General features: G+C 45.3%; 1 protein-coding gene across 1 annotated transcript in view; it reads left to right on the forward strand.

Moving 5' to 3' along the window:
• Positions 1–1,744: 1,744 nt before the first annotated feature.
• LOC112560106 (myosin light chain kinase 3-like) overlaps positions 1,745–27,318 on the forward strand; it is a 46,055-nt gene continuing 20,481 nt past the window's right edge. The window contains 1 exon segment of the mRNA XM_025231690.1: positions 1,745–2,276. Within this exon segment, the coding sequence (XP_025087475.1) occupies positions 2,269–2,276 (8 nt within the window). The 5' untranslated portion in view covers positions 1,745–2,268.

Raw genomic sequence — 27,318 nt, forward strand, 5'->3', positions numbered from 1 at the left:
AGTCAACAAGTTCCGCTTCCCTGACTTCAGACACGCCCGATGACAGCGACGATAATCATTTCCACAGTTTCTAGATGCTTCCAAGTCCAGATTCCTGGCGACAAGGCACCGAGTAGTGTTTGTTACAGTGCTACAGAGTGCCTCACAATACCATGCACACACACTACCTGAGACTACTGAGCACGTGACAGTATTAATTACTGTCTTCACCTTTCTCTCTCTCCGTGACGTGACGTTTACGTGCTGACGACGTACAGTCTATTGTCGTAGACAGTTAACGCTTCTGGGGACGTAGTCATGAAGCGAGAGTAAGTCTTTCCTGAGGAAAAATGGGAGATGGAGGGAAAACATCGTTTATGGAACCAGGGGTAGTGCAGCATCTGCGGGGTGTGGATACTGACTATAACTTCGCAAACAAGATGCTAGTCCTTGAGGTTACCCCAGGGCAACAACTTACCCTCGCTTCATACCTGTACGGATCCTGCTGGCGAGAAAGGAAGACAAATGTCTGGCTGCCGACAGCAAACATTTGAACAGCGCGTACTTAGCGCCTCTTCGCCACCCTCCTGTCTCCTGACAGAGCGGCTACAGCTTATTAACATTCAAAATAATAAAAATATATATATAAATCAGGGAATGCGAAAGATTTCACCAGGTGTATCCTTCCCCGAGCTCCATCTGTGTCGCCAAGATGAGGGCTTTGGCCAAGTCCTGGATACCAGCTGCTATCACCCTTGAACAGGACTAACAAATGTGTCTGTGTGTGTGTTAATTATTACTGGGAGGAGCGGGGTTAATGGTGTAGTAATTGTATGGGTGTAATTGCATGTTGTGTAGTTCATGACCCCCAACAAAGACAAATTTGTACTTCTGTTGCACTGAAGTAGACAATACAGATTATAATATAATATTATTGTCCTGCAGTCTCCAGTGAACCCACCAAGCAGTCCTGACCAGTTCCCATGTAAGAGGAAACGGATTATAAGGAACAGAAATGTCCGCATGACTGACAGACAGAAGAAACCTGTAGTAACAATTTCATCCAGCATCTGGTTTTCAGGAAAAATAAATCCAGCTTTTGTAGTATCGTAGTTTCTCTGTGCAGGACGAGAATTATGTTACTAAAGAATAAAGCATCAGCTCGCTGAGAATTAAGATCAAAGACTAAGTTGGAGAAGTTTGATTGAGTTCATCAGTATGAAAACAGAGGTTGCATGGAATGAGAGAGCTGACAGAAGCAGTTCATGTCAAGCTGTCGAGGGAATGAGAAACAACTCTAACTACCTCGCACTCGTCACCATAGTTTACATGCTTTTCTCTCTTTCTCTCTTCCTGTCATCACGCTTCACAGAAAAAATGCTCCGTGTTACCGATTCTCCGCATCCCAGAACTGATGCAAGATTCCACCCGTCCATCAGTCTCCACCCTCCCTCTGTCTCCTCTCCCTCCTTCTGGAGAGGACGTGACGTCAGGTGGGTTGTTGCAGCGCCACACGACGACGTGGGATGAGGATCTGTTGATGAAGCTGTTGCCGTGGAATCTCTGATCATTCACGTGCAGCCCCAGTGATAAGGGATGAAGGATGGGGTGGGCTCACCCTCTGCGCCAGGTCTCCTGCTGTCACGTGCCGTCCCCCCTCCCACTTCTCCCTCTAGTTCGAGTGAACTCCAGACGCCTGCTTCCCTCCTTCTTGCCGAAAAGAGTTTGCGATTCCGCAGACAAACGTGAGGGTCTCTGTGCCCTCTGTTAATAAAACTCGGATTAGAAAAAAAACTGAAGAAGAACTGAGGTTGAAAGTGCACGCACAGACAAGGCACGCGCGCGCTGGAATCTTGGCCCGTGCTCACATCAGTTAGCTCGTTATCCCTCAACCACCTCACCTGCTACAGAGCCTGGGCAGTGATGAGAGTTACCTCCTCCGCCGCGCGGCAACTCCGTGTCGCTCACATCCTCTCGTCAGGTCCTGGCGGCAGCAGTTGTCTCCCCCTGTGCAAGCCAGTGCGCGTGTGCAGGATGCGGCGCTGCAGCTCTCAGTAGCCCTATAACCCTTTGTTGCACGTGCTGCAACATCATCATCACAGCATCAGCAGCAGCGACGGTGCAGCAGTGAGAGATGTACTTTTTCAGCTGCTCACTTGTTCTGTGTGTCTGGCTGTCTGGATGGTCGTCAGTCCACAAGGACCTGAGCAACTGACTGTGTGATGTCACTGCTGACTGTGTAGCATCCCGGACACATTCGTGGAGTATCTGACCGACGACACCATCACGATGAGACGGTAAGTTGTTTGTGTACCGTGTGCTTCCTGGTAATGTGTGGCGGAGGAGTAATATTATGGCTGCCTTCAGGACATGACTGTTATTTTCAGGAGACCCTCGGGGTCAAAGGTGTGGACTTGATGTTCTCTGTACTTACGCTTGTCTCCCTTACTAATATCTGAGTCCCCCTTTTTTTCCTTCTCTTTATTGCAGCTCCTCGCAAAGTGCTCAGCTATCTTCAGTCACTAACAGTCTCACAGTCCCTAGATGTCTCACAGTCCCTGGCAGTCTCACAGTCACTATCACTATCACAGTCACTAGATGTCTCACAGTCACTCACATCAACTGTGTCCTTTCCGTGGTGATCATTTGTTTCACAACAATACTCACACGCTTGAATTAAATTAAAATTATTTTTTACAGTTGTTTAGTCGCAGAGAGAGTTTTCAACACTGTGTACTTGCGTTGACCGTGTCAAACAACATAAGAACATACAAATTATCTGACATCACATCGTTGCAGAGCGGAAACAGCTGCAAACACAGACCTGATACTGTCTGTGGGGGAACCAAAGCCTCCACTGGGGGAATCAGCAACAGTTGCGAACTTTCCCCTCTCCCCCCAACGCTAATTTCTGCTTCAGTAAGCACCCTCCACACGCCAATCTCTTCCACATGTTTACAGTCAACACACTGACTTTTCAAACCTCGGGGTAACGGCTGCAAACAGAGGTACTTTATCTTGTTTTCTGTACAACAGCTTTCTTTGACCACGTGTGCGTGTGACGGAGGCCGGGTGCATCTCAGTTTACCCGGCTGCCAGCGGTCCGTCTGTAACGCCTGCTGATTAATTTGTCGGCAACATCCCCCAAACCACTCTTTGTGACTGTGAAGCCAGCTCTGTCTTGTGAAAGACCCGTATGTTCATAGTCAGCAGCCTCTCGGGGGGAAACCCAGGCCTCACGTCAGCAGACAGGCGCCGGCCGGGTGGCTATAAAGCACCCAGACCCGCCACTCGACCTGCCAGACAACTTTAAAAAAATCTACTCGCTCATCTGTGGCTGTTATCTCCTCCCCGCTGACCGCCCCTTTCTTCGCTCTTCCGGCATGCGCACAAAGAGGCTTGTTTGGCTCATTGAGTCAGTTTGCCGCCTCGCAGTACGCATGCGCGCAGAACACGTGACCTGGGTAGTTTTGCCAGCGACTCTCCTCGCCCAGTAAATGAGGATCGAGCAGCGGAATATTAAACGAATTTTCTAGCAACTTGGTTAGTCGGGCTTCGCCACATATCAAAGGCGTTGTTTATTAATGGAGATGAATAATGAAGACGAGGCTGTCGGTGTGATGCCAAGCAGCAACCTCCTGCTCCGGAATTGGCGGAGCAATATAACTGGTCAACCGTAAATAACAACAACTACATGAATATTTATGTGGAGGGAAATGGCGCTTACAAAAAATATATATAAATAAGGGATGATGATGACGATTATGATGATGTCTTGAAAGGAGGCTTGCACGTAGCTTATTTGATGTCTGGATGCTCAACAAACACACCTTCATCATGTATTCAACAACACGTCAACACAATGTATCACATTTACAAGTAGCGAGTTCGTTTTTAAGCTAGGTGTCAAAGGTCAGATAGAAAACGAGTGTACAACATTGTAGAACCAAGAATTCCAGACCTGACAGTAGAAAATGGAACGGAATCCATGTTATTGACGGTCCAGGGACGACTGTCAATGGAAGAACAGAGGTCAGGACAGAGTGAAGAGAGAGAGACCAGGGGGTGGAGTGTGGAGAGACAAGACTAGAGAGGAAGCTAGAAGCTATGTCAGTGATATGTTAAAGATGATAACAGCAGTCTTGTACTTGACCTCAGACAGGTGGCCAATGACCCTACTCATGAGAAGGATGGCAGGACAGACCCTGAGAATATGGCGGCCATCAGGATGTTGAACTCTTTGAAGAGAATAAAGAACAGCGCCATTACAATCAACTAAGAGTGTTTGCGGGCTCGTTACAGTTGTATGTCATCTACATAAAGGTGATGATTGCGTGTTGTTTAATGACCACATGACACAACACCAGTCCTTGAGGAGCATCCGATAAAAGTGAAGTTCAAGCAGACGAGAAGCGGTTGACCGACTGGAACTGACAATGATCCTGCAAGTGTGAACCACTGAAGTCCTACTGACCGAAATCCAAACATTGTTTCAAGACGAGAACAAGATGATAGATCATCATTCAATGCAGCATAAAAGTGCAGGAGAAAAAAAAAAAGAACTGACAGAATGTCACAGAGAATTCGAAGAACAATGTTGGTGCTGTGGCCAGCACGGTGTGGCGCATGAAGAAGGTTCCAGAGACTGATTCTCAGTGGAAAAGGAGATGATCGAGTTCAATGTTTTCAAGTATCTTCCAGACGAAGGGCAGATTTGACAATAGTCTTGCTTCATTTTTTTCAATGATTCTTTTAAAAGAAAAGAAAGGTCTTACAGCAGCCCTGAAGTGTTTCTGCTCTTGGTCCTGACCTCAGCATAACATGATGGTGTTGGCACAACAATATGGTGGGAATGTTAGTATTTCTCATTATCTACTACAGTAAGATCAAGTATATGACCGTGTTTATGGGTTTCCCTACTTTAGAGAGTTATTTAAATAAATCGAGAAGTTTCTTGGTGCAACGGTGGTCGTTGGAAAGTACAAGTTGAAATCCCCGATAAAGATAATCATTCGCTGCAGGGTGGTAGAATGTTCTAGAAAGTCTTGGAAAAGAGCCAAGAACATACATGTAGTGATAAAGTAATTTTTGTACTCTGTAAACACAGACGATATGTTGGTGTTAAAAACAATCATAGTAAGAATAAAAGCTTCAAATGGAAGAACGGTGATGGACGACTGAAGGATTGACGCGTGCTGCATCAAACAATCCCTGACGATAATGGCGATAAGAACTGTTCACATCGCTGCCCCTTCCATCGTACTTTGAGCTTAAGATGACACGGAATAACCCTCAGGAGCAAGATCCCTCCATCTAGCTTCATGTGCCTCAGAATGCAAGCAACTCTCCGACACCACCATGATGCCACCATCAGCAGCTCGTCTGTCTGTCTTGTCCAGAGTCTGGGCAGTCGACAAACGCAAGAAGCTGCCGAGGTCTTCAGTCTCTTTCTACCACATGAGGACCGAGGTCCTCGGCAGTTTTGTGGTGCTTGAGGTGTCCATCAGTTGGTGTGAGGGAGCAACAACCAGTCAATGACATCAGATCATGTATCTTGCGGAAATCACTAAGGTATATCAATTTCAATCTGTAAATTGGTGGTAGGTCACTTGTTTGATCTCCAGCAAGGACAGACCCAGAAAAATAATCCAAGAAAAAAAATGGGCGATGAAAACGCTATAAATGCACAAGACCTAGCAACGGTCGCCAACAACGGCTTGAGTCACGTGGACATCTACGTCATGGGACTAGGAAAAGCGACTGACAGTCAGTCAGTCGGTCAGTCGGTCAGTCAGTCGGTCAGTCAGTCGGTCAGTCAGTCAGTCGGTCAGTCTCATTGTCAGATCGCTAGATGAACACCTAACCCTCTGCGAGCGGAAGACCGAGGCATGGGAGCCATCGTACCGTGTCAGAGTCGGAACCTCGGGTGCCTTACTGTGAGGAGCGTGTGAGAGTACACCGGGTATGTACAGATACCAGACTGCGACTGTACAGACACCAGGGATGGGGAGTAGCTGTAGCCTAGCTACAGCTACTGTAGCCGGCTACAAATTTTGTAGCTTGTAGCTTAGCCGGCTACAAATTAAAAAAAAGTAGCTTGTAGCCGTAGCTACATTTTAGAAAGTAGCTGTAGCTTGGCTACATGTTGGCTACTTTCACGACTGTAGCACTCTAGTAGTGTACAAAGTATAATGTCTTTGGGTTGTAGATTTGCATCTATATTCCAGAATGTTCAGCACGGCAGCAATGTAAAAGGTAGAATGTCTTGTGCGAGGGAGGAAATGATGTTCAACAATGTAGCAATGTTCAAAAATGTCTTTATTGCGACGAAATAGAATGTCTGTGCTAGAATGTTCGAGGGGAGGGAGAATAAATAGCAGGGCTGACAGTGGTGTGGGACCTCTTTGTGAATTGGAGAGAGAGAGAAGTTAGGCCAGCTGCTGAGAAAAAGATACTGAATTAAAGAAAACTTCAGTGTGGAATTCAATCTCTGTGTTATTTCTGCTACGACAGCCACTCTACGTAGCCATTTGACGTGTTGGTTACACGACCATTCGTCGACAGCGTGTCAGCAAGACGACGACAGCCACTGCTGTCACTGCTCGGTGTCTTGACAGCCAGACACCACGTGTCTCGCACGCTCAGTAACCGGAAGTACTGTGTCGTCCATGTGGCGGGAGCGATTTGAAAAACGAAGATGGACGTACCCATCAATTTCCAGCCTTATTTGAAATTTTTTACATTTTGCGAAGCCACAAAATGTGGATATAGTTTCAAATGCAAGAATTGTTGAGAGATTGTTCAGTCTGGCAGGACTTGTCATGACAAAAGCTGCGCACTAGGGGGACAGACAGCAACTTCGAGGCCAAAGTTCTGGTCAAATTCAATTCCATGAAGGACTACAAGAATGTAGATTTGTTTTAAGGTTACGGTACACTCAAAATTAAAATCCATATTTTAAATATCTTTAAGGGTTTTTAAATATAGAGTAACAAAATAACATAAATATAGCACTTTAAAACTGTTTTTTGAGTACCTAAAGTGAAAATTGTGACTTAATCAACGATTTGTTTCAAAACGTACAAGCATTTAAAAACAAATTTACACAATACCATAAGTCATATACCAAAGGTTTTGGGTTTTTTGTAAACTAGAGGCACAGATAAGAAAACTGATGCATAAGGCGTTTTGATATCTCAAGATTTCTAGGATATAAAAAATCAGACATGGTACCCCCGACTCAGTGTGAATGTGGCAATTAAATATTTAGAAAATATTTAGAAAAATGTTAATTTTATCAAAAGTAATGTTTATACCATATTCTCAAATGCATGACTTTGTAGCTTATGCATTTCTAAACAAAATTGCAAAATTTTACTGCTGTAGCACAAGCCAATCTTGAGAAATATGTTTTTATAGTTTAGGACTGGATGTCAAAAACGACGAACAGAGAAATTCAAGCTTAAAGATTTAAAATAAATATATCTTGTATCAGATCATTTTTGAAAAATATATTTCAGTGTTTATATGCTACATTTGACATCCTACTATATAATTAAAGTCTATTCTAGTATGCCAGGACTATACTTTTCACCCTATCAGCTTTTGGAAACAATTAGTTTGTGTTCCTTTCTTTTGTTTTCAGTGTCAGTGTTAGAAAAAAATGCCTTATGATCTGCTTGCCTAAATTAGATTAAGCAGTGTTTTACTTATATTCCATGCAAACTCATTTATTTCAATGGTCTGTTGTTCATTGTCACAGTATTGATAAGAGGTTGACATTTTTCATCACCAATAACCTAACTTATTGAAATTCCACCAGGTACCTGATACTTAAGCATCTGTTTAGTTTTCATTTCTAAGTAATAGGGAACAAATAGTTATAGAAAACACATGTTTATCGGAAAACTTATATAATTTCTTTTGTCACTAAAACAGGATGAGGAAAAAGATCCAGAAATGTTTAATATAATCGTAAAATACGTGTACTTATTGTGTGAAAAAGGCCGGGGGGAAAGGTGCAAGGAATGAATGAAAGCATTTATGGATTCACTAAATAAAATTGTCGGTATATCGCAGTTCTCCGTTTCATTATTATAATAAAAACTTTGTAAAGCAAGTAATAGTGTTTTGTGTGTATGTTTGATGTTTGTGTATGTTGCTACAGCCAGCTGGCTACAGCTAACTTGTTATAACATCACGCTTTTAAAAGTAGCCAAAAGAAGCTGGCTACATTTTAAAAGTAGCCCAAAGTAGCTGGCTACTTTTTGGAAAATTGTAGCTGTAGTGTAGCCGGCTACATTTTGAAAAAAAGTAGCTGTAGCCTAGCCGGCTACAAATTAAAAGTAGCTTGCCCATCCCTGACAGACACCAGCATCCTGCCACCACAGGCTGGCACCGTCGAAGAGAGACTCGTGACCCGGGGGCAGGCACGTCCTATCACAGGAACATTCTTCATGCTCGACGAGAGAATTTAAAGATATAATTTGTTTGCTCAGTATGAATGTGTTATTTGTGTTGTGCCGGGCGGGAAAGTTCTGACAAAATCGTTCTTTGTGTTGGTGTAGTGGAGGAGCACGCACACACACACATGTAGTTGTGACAGGGAGGAGGGGTCGTCATGGTGCCCTCAGATTGCAGACTTTCTGCGTCCAGTTGATGTTTTCAGCAGCTTGTGCCCAAGAGAAGTAAGCTCCTGGTGTACCCGGCACTGTGTGGGTTCCAGAATCCCCGGGTGTGGAGGGTGATGAGGGTACGAGGTGGGTGGCGCCCCTGACATGGCGGCTAAAGGTCCGCGAGTGATGAAGGGAGAGGTTAAAGGGCAAAGACAGGAGTCGCTCGCGCAGCTAGACGCTGCCGCTGATTATCTACTAACCTGAAGGTTTATATCCTGACTGATAAAGTAGATCCTGCTACAGAGATGTTCTCCTCAATTAGAACGACTCATTAGTGGCGGGGAGACTCCACACTGCTTCACCAGGTACCCACCCAAGTCGACCATATCTACACCAATGTCTATTATTTCTATGTGTATAGACGGGTGGGTTGGTGGCCAGTTGAGTGGGAGTGTGGGGTAGTTATGGCGACTGACATACGGTGAGGTGGGCTCCGTTTTATGAATTCAAGTCTGACCTTTGGCTTCAGCCTCGTACCTTTCCTTACAGCTCAGCAGGTCGGCCTCACTACAGGACCGTCTGAAGAAACAGTTGTCACTGGGCAAGTCGCTGCAGTTCCCCAAGTTGTCAACATTGACCTAAAATAAAGTGACAGCTGACCAACAGCCGTGTGAAGCCTTTGATGAAAGCCGACAAAACACAACCTGACAGGTCAGAGTTCGAGTCTCCACCTGCACAACTCTGTCAGGCATACACGTGTTCTGTCGAGCATCTTTTTGCTGAATGTTCCTGCAGTCTGACAAGTCTGCCAACCACAGACATAAAATATGTTCCAGGCTGTGTGTAAAAATGTGACAACATCGAATGCTTGGCTGTAAAGTCCCATCATCCTGAGTACAACTGTTGTGTACAGGAGTGTGTTCTACAGGTACGAGCTCCTGTTGACAAGTTTTGTCTTGTAAATAGTCGTGGACCTCGGGGGCTAAACGAACTTGGCAAATTCCTGAAGGTGTGCCAAAGAGGGCTGCGGTATGTGTTTGTGTCTCATAAATAATAAAAATTAAAAAAACAACAGCGATGGACTTAACTGTGAAGCCAGGTACGACTTCCTCCGTATCCACACAATTCTGAGGAAAAGGTTTCAGTTGCTTCAAACTGGAGAGTTGGTTTTTATGAAGGGTTGCATCAAAAGGTTATCATCATCATCATCATCATCATCGTCATCATTGCTGGCTAGCACCGAGTTTCTACAAGAAATCTGACGATAGAAATGAGCGTTTACTGTCCTCGTAATTAGCTAATTAATGAAGGCAGACCGAAAGTTTTTTCTCGACATCGCCAGGATGAGCTGAAAGGAAAATTTGAGAAAGGGTGTAGCCACTGTAGCGACTACTGTGGAGGATGATGTGTATGTGTTGTGCAACAAGCAGACAAACACAGTCACTCGTAAAGAACAAAAACAAATTAGAACTTGGCGACTTTTCCTTTCTTCACTTGCATTGAGTCACGTAGCCATCAAGCTCGAGATTTCAATGCACTTCAAAATACCTCACTCCGCAAAGAAAGAAAGAAAAAGTCAGTCAGTAGGCTGGAATGAAGGAGGTGAGAACGACCTCTGCACTTTATGTGTTGGAATGAAAGTGAAGAGAAAGTCAGCCTCCACGTGAGCACACGAGTTTCTTACTGTCACCTCCACTCTCTCAGCTGTACACCTTGCCATTCCACCTGTAGACAGTCTACAAACACTTCATTCTGAATATCAGTAGACACTACACAAACACTTCAGTATACCAATAGACAGTATGCCAACACTCCACTATACCAGTAGACACTACACAAACACTTCATTCTGAATACCAGTAGACACTACACAAACACTTCAGTATACCAATAGACAGTATGCCAACACTCCACTATACCAGTAGACACTATACACACACACTCCACTATACCAGTAGACACTACACAAACACTTCAGTATACCAATAGACACTATACACACACTTCACTATACCAGTAGACACTACACAAACACTTCAGTATACCAGTAGACACTATACACACACACTCCACTATACCAGTAGACACTACACAAACACTTCATTCTGAATACCAGACAGGTGGGTAGGTGGTGTGTCTCTACAGGCTTCAGTCAAACTTTCTGTCACTCACAGAGACAGACTGAGGTAAACACAGTGTTTGTGTGATGCTGGTGCTGAAAACAAAGCTACCCCCATTGTTGGATATAGGAAACTGCTTTAACCACAACTTCAACAAAGCGGTCACAACATCAGCAGCTCGGCAGGCAGGGAAGTCATCGACGATTATTGAGAGAAAGTAAAGATGTGACGACGAAGGTAACTGAACAGATGATGATTGTCCTCATCTTGAGAAAAACTGATGAACAGAAGACGTTTGTTCTTGTATGGGTGGCAGATATGATGTGAGAACTATTTCAACCTAAACTTGGTCTCATTTGTAGATGCTGGGTACCAAACTTACAGCAGGATTGAAAAAAGGAACAACAACAACAACAACAACAACAACAACAACAACAACAACAACAACAAAATTAATGCGTCAGGCGTTGAAAAAGATGAGAAAACTATTCGGGTGTCTTTATTTTTTTCTCTGTACATTAAGAGCCAGCTTAAAATACACGCGTGATGAAGAGTAGGCTTTACATGGAGGAGGCGGGAAGGAATCTGCGAGGGTTTTAATTAATTCACAGGTGTTGACCTGTTTCCCTGCTCTACTTTTGCCTTCATCTTGAAGCTACAGGAAATCACACTGACGATGAAGCTAGAGGTTGGAGGGATGAGAGAGACTCTGAGTGTCAGATGTGGGTAAAGTACTCAGGGACAGAAACTGGAACAAGATTGCTGCTTGCAGTCTGCTCTCCCTCGCGTGCTGAGTGAGTCGGGGGTAGGGTGGCAGGGGAGGAGGGGGTGAGATACGCTGCATTCACGGTCTCAGGTGCGCTGCAGCATTCAGGGCACCAACCCTGCCGTAAAGATCCGCTAGTCAGGAGCTTTACCTGCAAACCGCACTGGAGGAGCAAGACGAGAATCAGAAAGCTGCAGTTGCGATGAGAGCAGGCCGGGCTTGGTTATCGCTGGCTGGAGGAGCGGGGAGGGGAGTAGGATCTGTGATGGGAGGAAGAGGGGTGGGCACTTTGAGCTGATCGTAGCAAGAAGCACAAAGGTGTTGCACTGCTAATAACGAGGTTTTTAGAGGCTGTACACGCACACTGTCAGGCCAACTAGGGTTCACTAACTGCCGGGTGTGTTCTGAGACAGACGACTGCTCCCAAAGCATGGGGGGGGGGGACTTGTGTGTGAGAGAGAGCACCTTGGTTACTCCAGTAGTGTGATTTAGTTATGTCTTTATCAACCAGTAATATTATTCAATCCTGTCTGTATTCATTCAGCAGTAATTTGTCATGTCTATACCCAGCCACTAGTATCATTCAATGATGCATATTATTGTTGCTTTGTCTAGTCACACAGTATTTCCTCTCTATCTTTATGTTATTATCCAGCTGGTATAGAATTTAACTGACACTACATTAATTACAGGTTCAGATTTCTTGGTCACAGTTCATGGATAACCATGAAAGCACATTTTAAAAATGTAGACGTCTAACTATAATTCATTCTGTCTTGTTTGGAACTGTGACAAGTTTAGTCAGGCCTGGTAAATTGTGTTTACAAGTCGATCAGTAGACGTTTCAATAATCCAACATCATGTGCCGAGGCCATCTGCTATTTGTTTTGATGAAGGAATAATTTGTATTCAAGGCTGTTCGAGTTATGTTTGAACTTTTTACTTTTGTGTAGTAAGTGTCGAGGTAATTCGGATCACTCATACCACATTCTTCTAATATCATTAAAAACTATAATAGGTCAGGGTTAGATTGGGGTGAAGGTCACATGCATGCATAATTCTCCGAGGTGGATGGCTACTTTGGTCACTGTGGATTGACTTTCAGAATGATGTAGTACAGAACCCGAGTCCAACATTGTTATTGTAGAAAAATCTCTCGCGGGGTCTGCATAAAGGGAGACTATCATGCTGGCATGTAGGGAAACAGGTAGATGCTGTTACTTCCCTTAGCTTGCATCAACATTCTGTTGTGTCCTACAGACATGACACACAGTGTCACAGGTGTACAAAACGGTTGGGGTGGTGGGTTGTACAGTTGTAGAAACGGTAGAAGGGAATGTGCAGCTGTACAAAGTGGAGAGGATTGAGCGGGTGCATGATGAGCACATAGGGGTGCACTTATACAAAGAATGTCAAGCATCTTAATCGCAAATTGCTGACAGATTTTTTACCCCCGAGACGAGCTCGCAATTTAATTAGAAGCTTGTGCGCACAAAAATGTGTTTATATTAGTTCGTTTTTTGAAATTAAGAAAACCAGAGGGTAATCTTTCCATACCTTTGTCTTCCTGAATCTACAGGTAGGGGAGATAGATTGAAAGAAAATGTTTTGTTGTGATTTATTTTCTGGACGTTTGAACAAATACTTCCTCTCTTCCCATCTCTCTCTCTCTCGAACAAATAACCGCGCTCTTTCTTTCTTTCTCTCTCTTCCTCTCCTTCCTCCTCTACCTCTCCACCCCTTGCCCGTTGCTATGATGATCTCGCTTTCTCCTCCTTCTCCTATCGCCTTCTCCTATCTTACACTTTTGTACGGCGTTGCAAGTCACAAGACTCGGATTATTCCTGCCTGACTGACTGACATGAAGCATGAAGATACGATAACAACGTGCAGATGTTCTCGTTCTGACAAATGTTAGTCTTAGATTTTCACAGACTAGAGAGCCCTTACTGAGCGAATAGACGCCGGCGACGACGACGACAACAACAACAGAATGCCTACAGCACATTTCCTTGTGTTGAGACAAACTGAAAGTACTGTACACAAAATGAATGGTCTGTAAACAAGCCAACAGTCAGGCAGACAACAAAACACAAGCCTCGGCAGACTAATGGCATCATGGCAAACACCAACGAAGTGAAAATAGTAGATTATCGGGAAATAAAATCAAGATACACAAACAACAGACGATAACTGACAAACGGTGACGACAGTAATAACTGAAATTATGATGTGGAAGTGATAGTGTCGTGGAGAGGTGAAGAATACAATTAAAAGGTTGGAGTGACAGAGTTGCAGCAGTGATGTGAATACCAACCTCATCTCTGTCCTTTACCGAGGGTTCAAATAGCAGCGCCAACTGACATCTTGATGAAATTCAATATTGTTTTGAGTTTTGTTTATTAGACCAATGAGCTTTCGATGAATACTTAATTACAGATTTTTTTTTTACTACAATAATGTTTTGATCAGTAGATTGCACTGCTAACAAATGCCATCCATGATGCAAAGAATGTTACAAACGTTCTAAGGACAGAAGGTGAAGTGAAGCAGTTGTGTTAGACTCATCTGACAAAAGTTTATTTTCATATGAATACATGTTGGACATGTGTGTAAATCTGTTTTGAGGTTAGTTTTATGACACAAGCACAGACAAGCTGACAGCAACTCTGGGTTGCCGTGTGATCATTATGTTTTATAGACGCGCTACTAGTTCTTTGTCTTTTTTCTTTTGTCCTTCTCTTCATCTTTCCTCCCTCCCTCTCTCTCTCTCCATTTTAACGAGTGTGTTGATCGGTTGTTTACCGTGAGGTAACTTTCAAGTGCTAAAGATAGCAGTCGGTCGCCAGTCAGTATGTATTCATACTACAGCCTGGCGGGGTGGGAGTGGGGTGGAAGGGTAGTTGTGAGGCAACAACATGACGTCAGCAGCTTTGAGGCATTCCGAGCGGTGAAGAGGAGAAAAGGTAGAAAACACCCGTATACCTGGCTCACAAAGCAGACGACGACAACGGTGCAAAACACGGGAAAAAAGTTTGATAAACACTTTTCTGGCACAAACGGTGGGACTTACCCGGCCTGATGGCGGACAAGTGTCGTCGTTAACGGGTGTTACACGTGTTGTGTATATGTTTGGCGGGTACTTACAGCAGACACGACGAATTCTCGTCTCAGCCTCGCGCGTAAGGCACGAGATTGTTTGGAGGTGTAGAAATACCTGGGTGTCAGGTGTAGCAGTGTTTACAGGTATTTCTAGATGGTACCCGCTCCCAGCCACGAGCTTGGCGGGAGTCAGGCGGTGCAGACCAGCCTCCCTGCTGTGATGGGGGATGTCTTGTGCGACTTGTGTACACGACACGGGAACGCCAAGGTCTTACAGAGGGTCGTCTCCTCTCCATTTTCCACCCCACCCACCCAAAAAACATATTACTAGGCTTCGTCAACCGTGAAGGCTGGACCTGTGTGTGTGTGTACGCGTGCGCGAACTTATGTACGTTTTTGTGTTTGCATGTTTGCCTGCATATACAATGAATCAAAAGATAATTGAACGCGTGAAGGACAGTCAGAGTTCACAGAATTAAATCATACCCACCTTATTATTTTCATTTTAGCAAACAAATCACAACTTTTACCGAATTCTACTTCAACCAAAGTTTTTGACCTCCACTCTAATGTCACCAGACCCTCCCCTCACCACATAAATTAAAAAAATTTACAGGTTAAAACTAGGGTGTGATCGGTATCCTTTTGAGGTCAAAATTTCACCTGTCTTACCTGTTACCCGTCTTATCGTACCCGGGTCTCTGCGTGTCAGTTACTGGGTGGGTCTGAGTTTGCACGACTGGGCGTTTCCTGACAAAGGTGCGAGAGCCGCCATGGCGCCGTGTTTCATTCCTACTTAGTGCCGGCCACCCGCTCTTGTGGTGCCGGGTACTCGGACCCTCGCCTCGCCAGTAGCCAAACAGTTTGCCTCTGTAAACTTCTGACGCAAATTTCTTTAACCCACCAGGTGATTGCACCGCTTGGGACCTATATGTATATATCGCTGAGCAAATACTGTTTCTCGCCCTCATCAGTGATGATACTTCAAAGGGCATTCATAACTCAATAGATTATGTCCGTGTGTTCGCATGTGTGCAGCATGTGGTGTGTGTTTGCGCCTGCGCAAGCGTGCGTGAATTAATTTCTCTGAAACTTGCTCCACTTTTAGGACAGAAACAAACATCAACACGCGCACGGACGCACGCACTTACACACTCACACACACACACTAGCAATGTTGCTCGCGAATGTTCACGAAAGAGCGAAGAAGAAAACAAGCCTCCCTGGAGATTAAGTGATGAAGGAAAGCGGAGAAAAGCAAGTGGAATTCAGTCTCTTTAATCATCTCCAACCCTCGTTCTGCCAACAACCTTTATCTCATTTTCGCCAGTCGTTATGCTAATCAGTTGCTGCAGGTAGCAGACAGACTAGTACCCAACCTGTCTACCCAGACAGCCGGACAGACAGCCAAACAGACAGACAGCAATAGTTCTTCAACGCCCTGCCTTTTTTTTTTTTTTTTTTTTTTAGTACTTGGCAACCACCAGACTTTTGAGTGCAAACGTTTAGGTCACTGGGTGGCGGGTAGCTAGATAAGTTTGTCTATATTCAGCCACCCAGAGGATATTACCGCACGAGCCGGGTGTCTTCGTGTGAAAATGGCGGATTGTAAACTAGTCTCGCGGAGAGAAGGAAAAAAAAAGCTCTTTGACGGTTGTTTACCTCCAAGCAAATTTAATTTTTTTAATTAACTTGTAAGAGTCCCAGTCATACACATACCCGTACCCGACTTGCACAACCCAGGAGCTAGTCTGACTACAGGGGTGAGATGCCGAGCAGGTGACTCAGCGACTGAGGGAGCCGCGACTGAGTTCAAAGTGTGCGCGTGGTTCACGGAAGTCGGTCTGTGATCGGTTTGGCACGTTGAACTGCTTGGCTGGTGATGCCGGTGCTCTCCCCCTGCTATCAAACAGGAAGTGCACGCTGCTGTGTGGCTGTCCGCTTCGCCACGTGCTGCCCCCTGGTGGCCAACTTCTGCTACACGTACTTGCGTTTGCTAGCTTGTGCGCCTGCGCTTGTGTGTGTGTCAGAGAGTGTGAGCATGCATGTGGGTGTTGTAGTGAGTATGCGTGTACCTGTGTGGGCGTGTCAAAGCATCTGTCTGTGAACACACACACCTTGATGTATTAGTCTATTTTGTCCGACATGTCGATATGTCAAGATGACTTTAATTCCCTCATCCCGCTACTTTATGATGGTAGAAGTGTTCCAAGCTGATCACTAAGCTCCCCGCTAACCCCGTGACCTCTGTGACAGTTGAAACATGAACTTGTCGTTACGTTAGTGGCGACTAGAGGGCGCTCCTGGTCACGGACCTACGTAAGGTCACCAACTTGTATCACTGGACCGCTGGCAGACGATTTTTCCAGTTAACTACTAAAACGAGGCTGGTGTGTACAAAGCTTCCGGTTGACTCTCATTCATTGTTTAGGCTCGCCGAGAATAACAGCGGAGAACTTCAGCGTTGGTCTCGGCAGACAGACAGCAATCCACCTATACACGTCTGTAGTATGATGGAGTGCTGACTCTAGTCACGTGACCTATTATGCCGCAAGGTGAGGAGAGAATGAAGGAGAGAGGGACAGAGTAAGGGATAGAAAGTTGTCCATATTTTCTCTCCATACAGATACATGTGTGCCACAGGTACCTGGCGCAGTGCCGGAGGATCACCAGTCGCCCCCTGCAAGTGTTGTTCTCTATGAACACACCCGCGATTGAAAGTAAAGGTGCAGTCCGCGTCCCATTCCACCCACCTCACCACACCCTGACACGGTGTGGATAAATACTCATCTGTCTCTTGTACTTCTTTAGCTAACATTCTCTTTTGGGCATTTGCTTGGAGCGACACCATGAGGGACAGTCAGGCATAGCCGGGACTGTTGACAGACAGCAATGTGCAGCTGATGCCGGTGATAGCCAGGTATAGCTAATGTTGGTGAGGTCTATCCTAGTACACTTGATGTTGTTGAAGGAGAGCAAGAGGAAGGTACAGACGGAGTGACTCGCTCTGATGCACCTTCTCTCCCCACTTCGTTAGCACCGACTGACCCTCACAACGAAGCCACTTGTGGTCCATCTGCTTGGAACGTGTGGAGAGCTTTCGCAAGATGACAGGCCCGTGGGCGCTCCTCGTAATGAGCGAGTCCTCCTCCACCTCATCAGCCTCCTCCCCTCCCCTCTAAGTTCGTTTGTACCAAAGGAGTCTGGTACCTACATCGTGTATTTCATCACACCCGCCATCACTCCGTCGGCTGACACTGTCGGGGTAGTAGTGCTGCTGTTGATGATAATGAAAACTCAAAGAAGAATATCTGAGTTTAAAAATGCGAGAGTACTGCTCAGCAGATAAATATATTAATTGTGCGACATAACGGAAATTAATAGGTCGCTGATTTAAACAAACAAACAAACAAACAAACAAACAAACAAACAAACAGACAAACAAATAAAAAAAAAACAGAAAGTGTTTGCACATGCTTGATTTTAGAGATTATTCATAATTAGCTCGGTGCAGTGTGTTCAAGATTGTAAAATGTCAGACTACAATTTCTGGACTGTAAAGGGTCTTTACAAATCTTGACCTTAAAGCCATGGGACGGGTTTAATGATTCCGTGTATATTTGACATAAATATTTAAAAAGAAGTTAATAATTTTAAAAAGAAAAACTTGTTTAATAAATTAAACTTAGCCTCATTATTTTTCCTTCTACGGCCTTGCATTAATCACATCTTTAAAAACATTGCGAGAAGAAAATCAGCCAATCACAGAGAGTTGACAAAATCAGCCAATCGCAGAGAGGTTGACATACAGCCAATCACAGACTGGCTGACAAGACAGACAGCGAACGTCACTGGTGCAGCGTGGCGTTACGTGCAAGCCGTCACGCACTGTTGGCAGAGAGCCAGACTTCATTGCCCTCGGCGAGCTGACGGTTGAGAGAACGGAAATTCCACGATGCCGATCGGGGGTGTTGAGTGAACCACGTGATAACGCGCATCTTTGCTGGCGGCAAATTATTTTCTGCGAGTTGCGAAAGGTCACACGGGTCGCTCCGTGCAGCGGTGCTGGTGCCGCGGAACATCCAGAAGACATTCCTGCTGATGGAGAAATAGACTTCGCCAATGTTTGAAGGAAACAAGTTTACTGGGGGAGAAGTTTGGGTTCCACTAGATATCTGCAGAATAATGTCTTACCAAAGTTATACTGAATACCCGTACAAATGGAGAATATTTTGTTGCAGTCTGGTTTGTGGAATTAATTTTGGAAATAAGCGAAAGAATTATTAAAACAACTATTAAGGTGATAACACCCTTTGTTGTTGTTTTTTATTTTTGAAATCATCGAAGCTTATTTGTTGGTTGTAAGTGTTTTTGAGATAAGAACATGCAGTAGTTAAAAAAACTAGCAAAAGTGGCAAAGCTGGTTTCCATTTGCTCATTGTCTGAAAAGCATGAGATGTATCAAAGACATGTTTACAACGGTCGATGTGGAACGCCCCCAGCTCGCCCCACAGACTGCACAGCAGCAGGCAGGGAGCCAGGTGCCAGCTGTGGATGCCATTAGCCTCTGGTGTCACAGGAAGACTACAGGAAGAGTTAATAGTCTGTTTCATCGCCTCATCTTCCCCAGCTTCCTCACAAATGGATTTTCCATCCCCCATAAAGGGGCGACGACTCCTGTGTGAGTGAACACGCCTCACTCCTGGTCTCAGGTACACGGAGCAGCAGGCTACACCTGGATGGCTGCCTGATGTAAGGCCGACATGTTGTTTACACAACGCATACCTCCAGACTTGTATTGTTGCTGATGTGCTGCCAACATGTTCATATTCCCTTCAATCATCCCAAGCACATCGCTGACGTGCTTCTCCGACGATCATTGTTATTCCGCAGTTGTTGTCTTCCTGCGGAAATCCACACAGAAGATCGGAATAATTTCCGGTTACGTATGTTACTAGATAACAGTGATTAACCCAGGGAAATGAGAAACGGTGTTGTAAATCAGTAAATCAATGGTATAGTGACATGACAGGTCGGATAATAAAATTCTCGGAAGTTTGAGTAACAAAATAAATTGACTTTTTATTTCAAAACTGTATCGACAAAGAAGGGAATAGAAAAGTGGTGTTTTAATTTTGACTACCATTTGTAATTTGTTCTAAGTTTTCATCTCTCCGTAACTTCCGACGAAAACTCGTCGACGTAACTTTTTGGCACGATGTACCACTCACTTAATGACTGCCATAAAAAGCAGTCTGCTTTCCGTTTGGTTTTGTTGGTTTGTTGGGAGGGGCAGTGACTGGCCGAGTCTTTAAATTGTCTGTTCAATTTATCTTCAATATATCTTACAAGTATTTTAAAATAATGGACTGGGAATGAAAGGGAAGGAGGATTTGATGCCGTCGCCCTGAGCGCTACTCACTGCTGCTGCATGCGCTGTGCGCGTGAAACTACTGGAGCGTGCCGTGCGCAGCCAACCCTGGTGATGAGACAGACCATGATGTGGCCTGGGACCCCACCCAGTCTGTTTCCACAAACGGAATTCCATACTTGCCTCCCCCGACATCATGTCACGTGTTATTTCGCTTTTCTGTCCGATCTTCAGCGTCGCCATTTTACCTAAGGGCTACACGCATGCGCAGTCTGCTGGGCTCGTACACAGAAGATTTGGAGGAACACAACCCCTCAGCGACATTCTCTGGAGACTTGAGATGGAGAAACAAACCGAGGCTTCCTGCAGGCGCACATCGTGGGACCGACATCTCGGCTGACCTCTGACGATGCCCCTGGCGGTTACGGTCAAGGTCCAGGTCTGGTCCATGTAGGGCATCAACAGTGTAGTGGGGAAAACTTTCGCTTGTCCCGACTGTAATCAGAGGTCCTGGGTTCAGGACCCGTGGAGGGGAGGAACTTATTGTTTATTTCACTCGCAGTCACACTTCTTTAGAGTCAATAGCAAGGACGGGAGGCATAGGATAGTCGTACAGGATCCAATCACTTTTACGTTCAACTCCTCCGGGCAGGCCAGACCACAAATCTTTCGCGCATTTTTCGTGAAATTAGTTTCTTGTTGCTTCACTGTAACTAACTTCACGGGAAGTAGGGTTGTGATGGTCACACAAACAGTCTCAAGGGTATGGAGGATGTTGTGTTGCCTCCTCCATCAGGACGGAATGTAAACATGGTGTTGTTGTATCTCTGCCGACCAGCACGAGTCCAATTGTCAGGAGAACATGATGGCCACCTGCCCTGCTGCCAGCTGGACCACTTTCACTGATCTTCTCCTATCAAAGAGCTCGTTGGTCTGGAGCCCGGTTGCGAGGCCGACCACCGGTGGTTCAGGTCCCACACATGGCCGCCTCTCCACCTCCGGACAACTCTCATTATTTTCTTGTCGCCGCAGGAGGTCGCTTTGCTGGAACCGAAGACTGGTTACCTCAGCTTTCTGTGCGGCTTAGTTCTGGATATCGAGGCTGCAGGAAAAAATCATTTTTGGAATTTTGTCTTTAGAATAGTATGAGAATATCTGACGACATATTATTTTGGGTGGGTGGGGTCCTCACCAGTTAGTTTTCAGGAAGGCACCGTAACCATGGAGATGAGTTCTCTTGATATCAAGGCAGAAATCGTGAGTCCTAATCTTGCTGAGGGCGTTTAGGACTGATGTACCTGAGGCATGAGGAAACGTTAGAAGGCACCGGAGAGGAGAGTTCGGCTCCGCATCCTTGTCGTGACATGTTGACCTTAAGGTCACTGAGCTGAAGACCATGCGACATGGGATGATGATCACTTCAAATTTGTAGATAATATTTATGTTCTTCATCGAAATTCTATCATTCAATGTAATTTTTAAAAAATGGCTATGGCAGTGGTTTCCCAGTCACGTGCACAGTCACGTGGGCAGCTGGCGAGGTGGGAATCCCCTGGCTTGCTGACAACCATGGGGTAGCACAGTGAGCCCAGTGTTATCGCTGGAAAATGTGAGGCTGTCGTGGGACTGAGCCACTGGCATGCACACTCAATTATGATGGAATTCCTCGCAAGACATACAAGATATGGCCACCCCATCCCCTTCCACTGCCCTCCCACTGCCCCTCCCACCACGCGCTGTGTGGAATGTGAGCGCCCACAGAATGTGAGACAAAATCAGCCGACCCGTCTCCCTGGCAATCATTTCCAGACAAATGAGATGCCACGTGGCTGTAACAGTAGGTGGCGAGTAACAACACTACAGCCTAGAGCTACACTACTGGTAGTACTACCTGCACTCCTCGTACTACTACTACTCACATGGAGCATCTGCCACACTGAGGCTAAGTAAGACACAAGACAAAATAGAGACAATATGAAGACAGCTTACACACAACTGACAGAAACAGTATAGAGAGACACAAACAGCTTCAATGACGACGATGACGACGACAATGATGATGATGAAGTCCAGGGTTCAGAAACAACCTCAAGGAACGCTCGTAGTTCGTGGGGAATGCGACTCCTACTTGCAGCCTTTTCATATCAGCTAAACCTAAAAGTAAATGCGAGTGCAGAGAGACAGAGAGGTGATAATAGGGCTACCAACAGCGCCCGCCACGCCACCTGGCGATGGACAGCAGGACAGGGTGGATGTGTCTCACTTTGTCTTCATCTGCCCCTCGCCTTCTTTTGTTTTATCTCTTTCTTTGTTTCTGTCTTCCCCATTCATCATTCCTTTTTAGAGTGGAATGCGCGCGCGCGCACGCACACGCACAAATATACTTATGCACACACACACATACACACTCCAATGTTCGTATACTCAACACAAAGTTTTCACTCAAGGCTTCATTTCACGCTGACCTCGAGGAAGACATGTTGAGTGCCGACCGAGCTTCGTGCTAATGCAAAGCGAATTCTTAGCGAGCGACTGAAAATCTATGTTGTTTACACTTCAACAAGTGTTTTTTAGAGAGCAGCAGACCTCGAGGTGCAGGCACGACAACAGACACCCAGTGTCGGCATCTGCTACATTCCCCAGATCGACGCGCGAGATCTCGCGACAACGGGGCATCGGTTCGTGCCCTTTGACCCCATCACGTGCCTGACGTGCCCCTGTGCTCCCCCAGCAGTGGAGTTGGGATGATGACTGCTCGACGACTGTTACAACATCAGCCGCTGGCGTAGTGATGACGTCATCAGCAGACCACCAAGAAGATGGCGGCTCGGCGAGTTCAGGGGTCAGAGGGAATCTCAGGTCACTACCCAGGTGGGCACGACACGGAAGACAGTGACGACAGAGTGCGCGTGCATCTGGCTGGCTGAAATAAGCATCAAGTGATGAGTGTCGATGAGCCAGGCACAAAGCCCGCTTTCATCTTCAGCTTGAACGATGAACCACACACTCGGGGGATCCACACAAAGGTCTCGTGTGGGAGCAGAACAAACTTGCCTACCCTGGAGGTCCTCTTGCTGCTGACGATGTTTCTCCATCAGGATGCGATGGCTGAAGGTGTGCTCAACTGTCTGCCTTCTTGGTCTGAAGTCAGCCTGCTCGTCTCTTAGCAGTTCCTCAATGGTGGTGAAGTGAATGAATAGTAATTTCAGCATGGCTCTGCTTGAGAGATTCCTGTATTAGCGATCGAAGTTGTGGTTTAAAATAATTCTGAGTTTTACATTCACCCGAAGTTCCGACTAAATGTGTAACTGTTACAGAAAATGCCCCTGAGTCAGTCCTGTCTCCTGGTGCACTCACTGTGGTTAACCTCCTCAACATTGAGCGAGTTCTGTGTTGTGAATACTCACATTCCATTCAACTTCAATCGTTTTTCATAAAATGTGTACTTGACTCTAAAATCCTGTTTTATGTTGGGAAGATTTTAGTGATTTTAACTTTCGGGGCTGAGCTCAAGAAGACTTCATGTCTGAGCCTGTTACACATGAATACATTGTGACCACCTGAACTACGATGTTGTTGTTGTGATCACCTCCATTTTCTGAAAAGTCGTCTCTCTCTCTGTTCTTGACTTCTACCCTTCCCACGCATGTTTATGTATGAATAAATTATTCACAGACGAGTGTAAAAGACAACACGATGATTGCTGTTCTTGTTTAGTTTATTCTGTTCACACCTGGTTGCTGTACAGAGTTGGACAATCGAGGTGTACAGCTGCACTAAGCAATGGCTTATCACATTTCACACCCTGAGACCATCCAGTGATTTATGGCCACCCTGACATGTCCCGAGCTTTGTCCCAGTGGTAGTCCAGGACTCCGGTGCTTGAGAGGAGCCCGGGTACAGGCGGGTACCACAGCCATACCCGGAGACTAATTGATCCTTACAATATTGGTCCTTACAATATTGGTCCTTACAATATTGCTCCTTACAATATTGGTCCTTACAATATTGCTTGTTGGCCCACGTCTTCAGAAGTCAGACAGTGAGCTACTGCACCAACCTGTATTGTAAGAGCCTGTGTTGTCATACCCGGGGTACAAATTATGGGACTGAGATTAAAGGTTATGTTGACCTGTCGTCTGACACAACTACCGTCCCGGATACCTGTCTTTGCACTCGTTTATTTCTGTGCTCGACAACTTTCGCTCGTGTTGGCGGCTTGTAACTGAGACAGTCTTTACGACTTTTATTGAGACGGAGAGATTCACAGGGTCGACAAAATAAAACTTTTATTGGGATGGTGCAAGAGTTGACAAGGTCAATGTCAATCTTTTTAATTGTTGGTCTCTCTTTTCCTACTCTCTCCTACCTCCTCTCTTCCCTCTCTCATCCCACTCTAGGAGAGTAGAGCGATATTCCCGACCTGTTGGTGAAGATTCGCGTGCGCTGGGTTCTGTGGTTACAAGGCTTCCTCTCTCTCTCCAGTATCTTCAGAGTCAACTAAATGTCTTGATAAATGCATCTAACAATTTAGGATTAGTAGTGAAATAAATATAATAATGTTTTTTTAAATTTTGGAATGAAGGCTTATGAGAAAAAAAAACAACTGTAAGACGATCATGTCTTATCTGTTGCTAATATGTATAAATATCTTGCTATCTACCTCCTCATCTGTCTCTCTCGCCCACTGTAAACTGTTTACTGGCGACAACAAAGCACATAAAGGACTAGTTGTTATATTAGGCTGCTTTGGTCTGTCCACGATTACTCCCCAAACGTATTTAAAATTATTTGATGAGCAAATACAAACTATGTGTGGGGCATTATTTCAAATTTGAATCCCATCGTAAACAGTCCATTTGTTTATTCTTAAACAACCTCTACAACACCAACACAAACATCGAAGAGACTAGTTAGCAGCGAGTCGTCAAGGTAACCTTATTTATCCAAATCTTTGTAAAAACTATTAAAGGGCAGCACGAGCGCTCAGCGAAAATCCCTGGAAATAGGGAATAAAACTTTAAAAAAAAAAAAAACAACCCACATTCCAGTGGTATTTTATGACACAGAGGCGCGAGAAATATTATAATATTGTTTATTACACCTGCATTTGGCGAGAAAAGAAAAAGTGACGAAAGGGTAATGTTTCTAAAAATAGTCTCGTCTACATCAGCTGAATTGGAAGAAGGAAGATGCCAGACCTCAGTGAAAGAACACAGACCAGGACACAGCGGGCTGTTTGCTCAATCTTCTCCTGGACCTTCAGACGAGTTGAAGATAGCGGCTACAGACTCCAGTGATTACCTCAATCCAGATATATATATAATTATATTTTTGTTCAGGCACGTGAAGCTGCTTTAAACTGCCAAACCGTGAATCACAAATACTCTGCAAAGACAACTCGGGTGTAAAAGTTGCCCTCACCCGACATAAACATCGTAATGGCGGAGGTCCGAGACATTCCTCTTCAAGCCAAACCTGTCTGACCATTTCTCGTGAAGACAGGGGAGAGGAAGACTAAATAAATAAAGACACGAAAGACAATCTCTTTGCACATTTTGTGTCGTCAAAAGTTGTGTCGACTTCTTGGCCTTAACCTAAACAGAAAATTAAAGATTTTTTCTTGCACCTTTTATCGTAAAGGCGGCTTGTGGGGACAGAGGACAGTCGTGCCCGGCTCACGGGAATGTACAGGTTGACAGGTGTAACCACACTGTGAGACTACACCTTGACCCCATACAGCTCACTGTATGTAGATGATTCTGTATGGTCTGTGAATGATGTTACAAATATCAAAATGACCCTTGGAGGAGAAAGGCTCCCCACCCCGGTGTTAGAAGAACAGTGACTGACTCCGGGAGGGACACAGGGAGGTGTGGAGAGTTCCTCCTCCATGTCTTGTGGGCATCCAATGGTTCAAGGACAACAGGTAGAGAGGCAGATACAGAGCAAGAGGCAGGTACACAGGCAGGTACACAGGCAGGTACACAGGCAGGTACACAGGCAGGTAGGCAGGCAGGTTCACAGGCAGGTACACAGGCAGGTAGGCAAACGGAAGGTAGAGGCAAAGAAGGATCAGGCAGTAGCCACCCCGATACATAATATTTATTTCTGCATGAGAAGTTGGTGTGTAGGGCGGTGGGACGCCAAACCGGATGAAACTGTCGCCAACTGCAGTTAATCCCTGACACCAGCATATAGAAGGTTAATCAAAATAACATGAACACTTACATGACAGAAACTAGTTATTCACAAAACCTAATGTGTGTATGTACAAGAGGATTTGCAGGTGGTGTCAGCGTGTTCGCTGTTGTGTTCAATACAAGGATCAGAGAGCAACAGAACATTTAGAGCCGAACATACACTTGGCGGGCAATAGATGTCACCTGTCTGTAGTAGTCTTCACATTATTGTAAATGACAATATGTATTTGGAGTGGACAAGCGGTCAGACATGCTGAGGTGAAGATGTCGACCTGAGAGAGGAAGCCTGTATTTTGTACATCAGCTGACACCAACATGCACGGTGGACCAGTAAACTGCCTATTCATCTGCAATTAGAGATAGCGATGATGTCACCGCCATTGCACTTACCGCTCGTGCTTTAAAAATGTCTCTCCTCTCCCCTTGATGAATCATTTTATGATGGTGTTTTCACTCGGTAAAAGCTAATATTTCTTGTGACATGACATTGGCTGTAAGCAATAAACCACGAGAGCCACTCGACTGTCACTCAGGGTCGGAGCTAGGGACCAGCAGTGGCTGACTAGTGAAGTGTCTGTGGAGCAGGAAACATTTTGAAAACAATCCACGCTCTGTAACAAAATAATGAACTCCATTTGTGTTCATTCCAAGTTAGCGAGACTTGCTCAGAGTTTCTAGAAGTTTGCACGGTGAGGCTACAGAAACATCATGGACTTGGCAAAGAGTAGGATTCATGTCGAGCCTGTTGTTCACTTACAGGCCGGTCAAGCCGATGACCTCTGACCTCAGCACACCCTGGCCGCCTGACATGTTCCCCCCACTGGATCCTTTGGCATCTACAACGGACTGTAATCAGTTGCTGTAATCAGGACAGAGGTCATGGACTTGACCCCGTCTGTTGCTGGATTACACAGCCTCGACATCAGTTGCAGCCAAGGACAGGTGGACCCTTGCTGTCAGCACTCGCAGATACTGATGCTGAAGACACGAAGCAGGAGACTGGAATAACTGTCATGGCCAACAGCGAAATATGTTGTAATCCCCACAACCTGAGGTCAGGGGATAAAGATAATGCCAGGTCCCTTCTTGGGCCAGGGAGTGAGTGAGTGAGAGAGTGAGTGAGAGAGTGAGGGAGTGAGGGAGTGAGAGAATGAGTGAGAGA

This window comes from Pomacea canaliculata, linkage group LG3, assembly GCF_003073045.1.
Source record: "Pomacea canaliculata isolate SZHN2017 linkage group LG3, ASM307304v1, whole genome shotgun sequence".
NCBI lineage: Eukaryota > Metazoa > Mollusca > Gastropoda > Architaenioglossa > Ampullariidae > Pomacea > Pomacea canaliculata.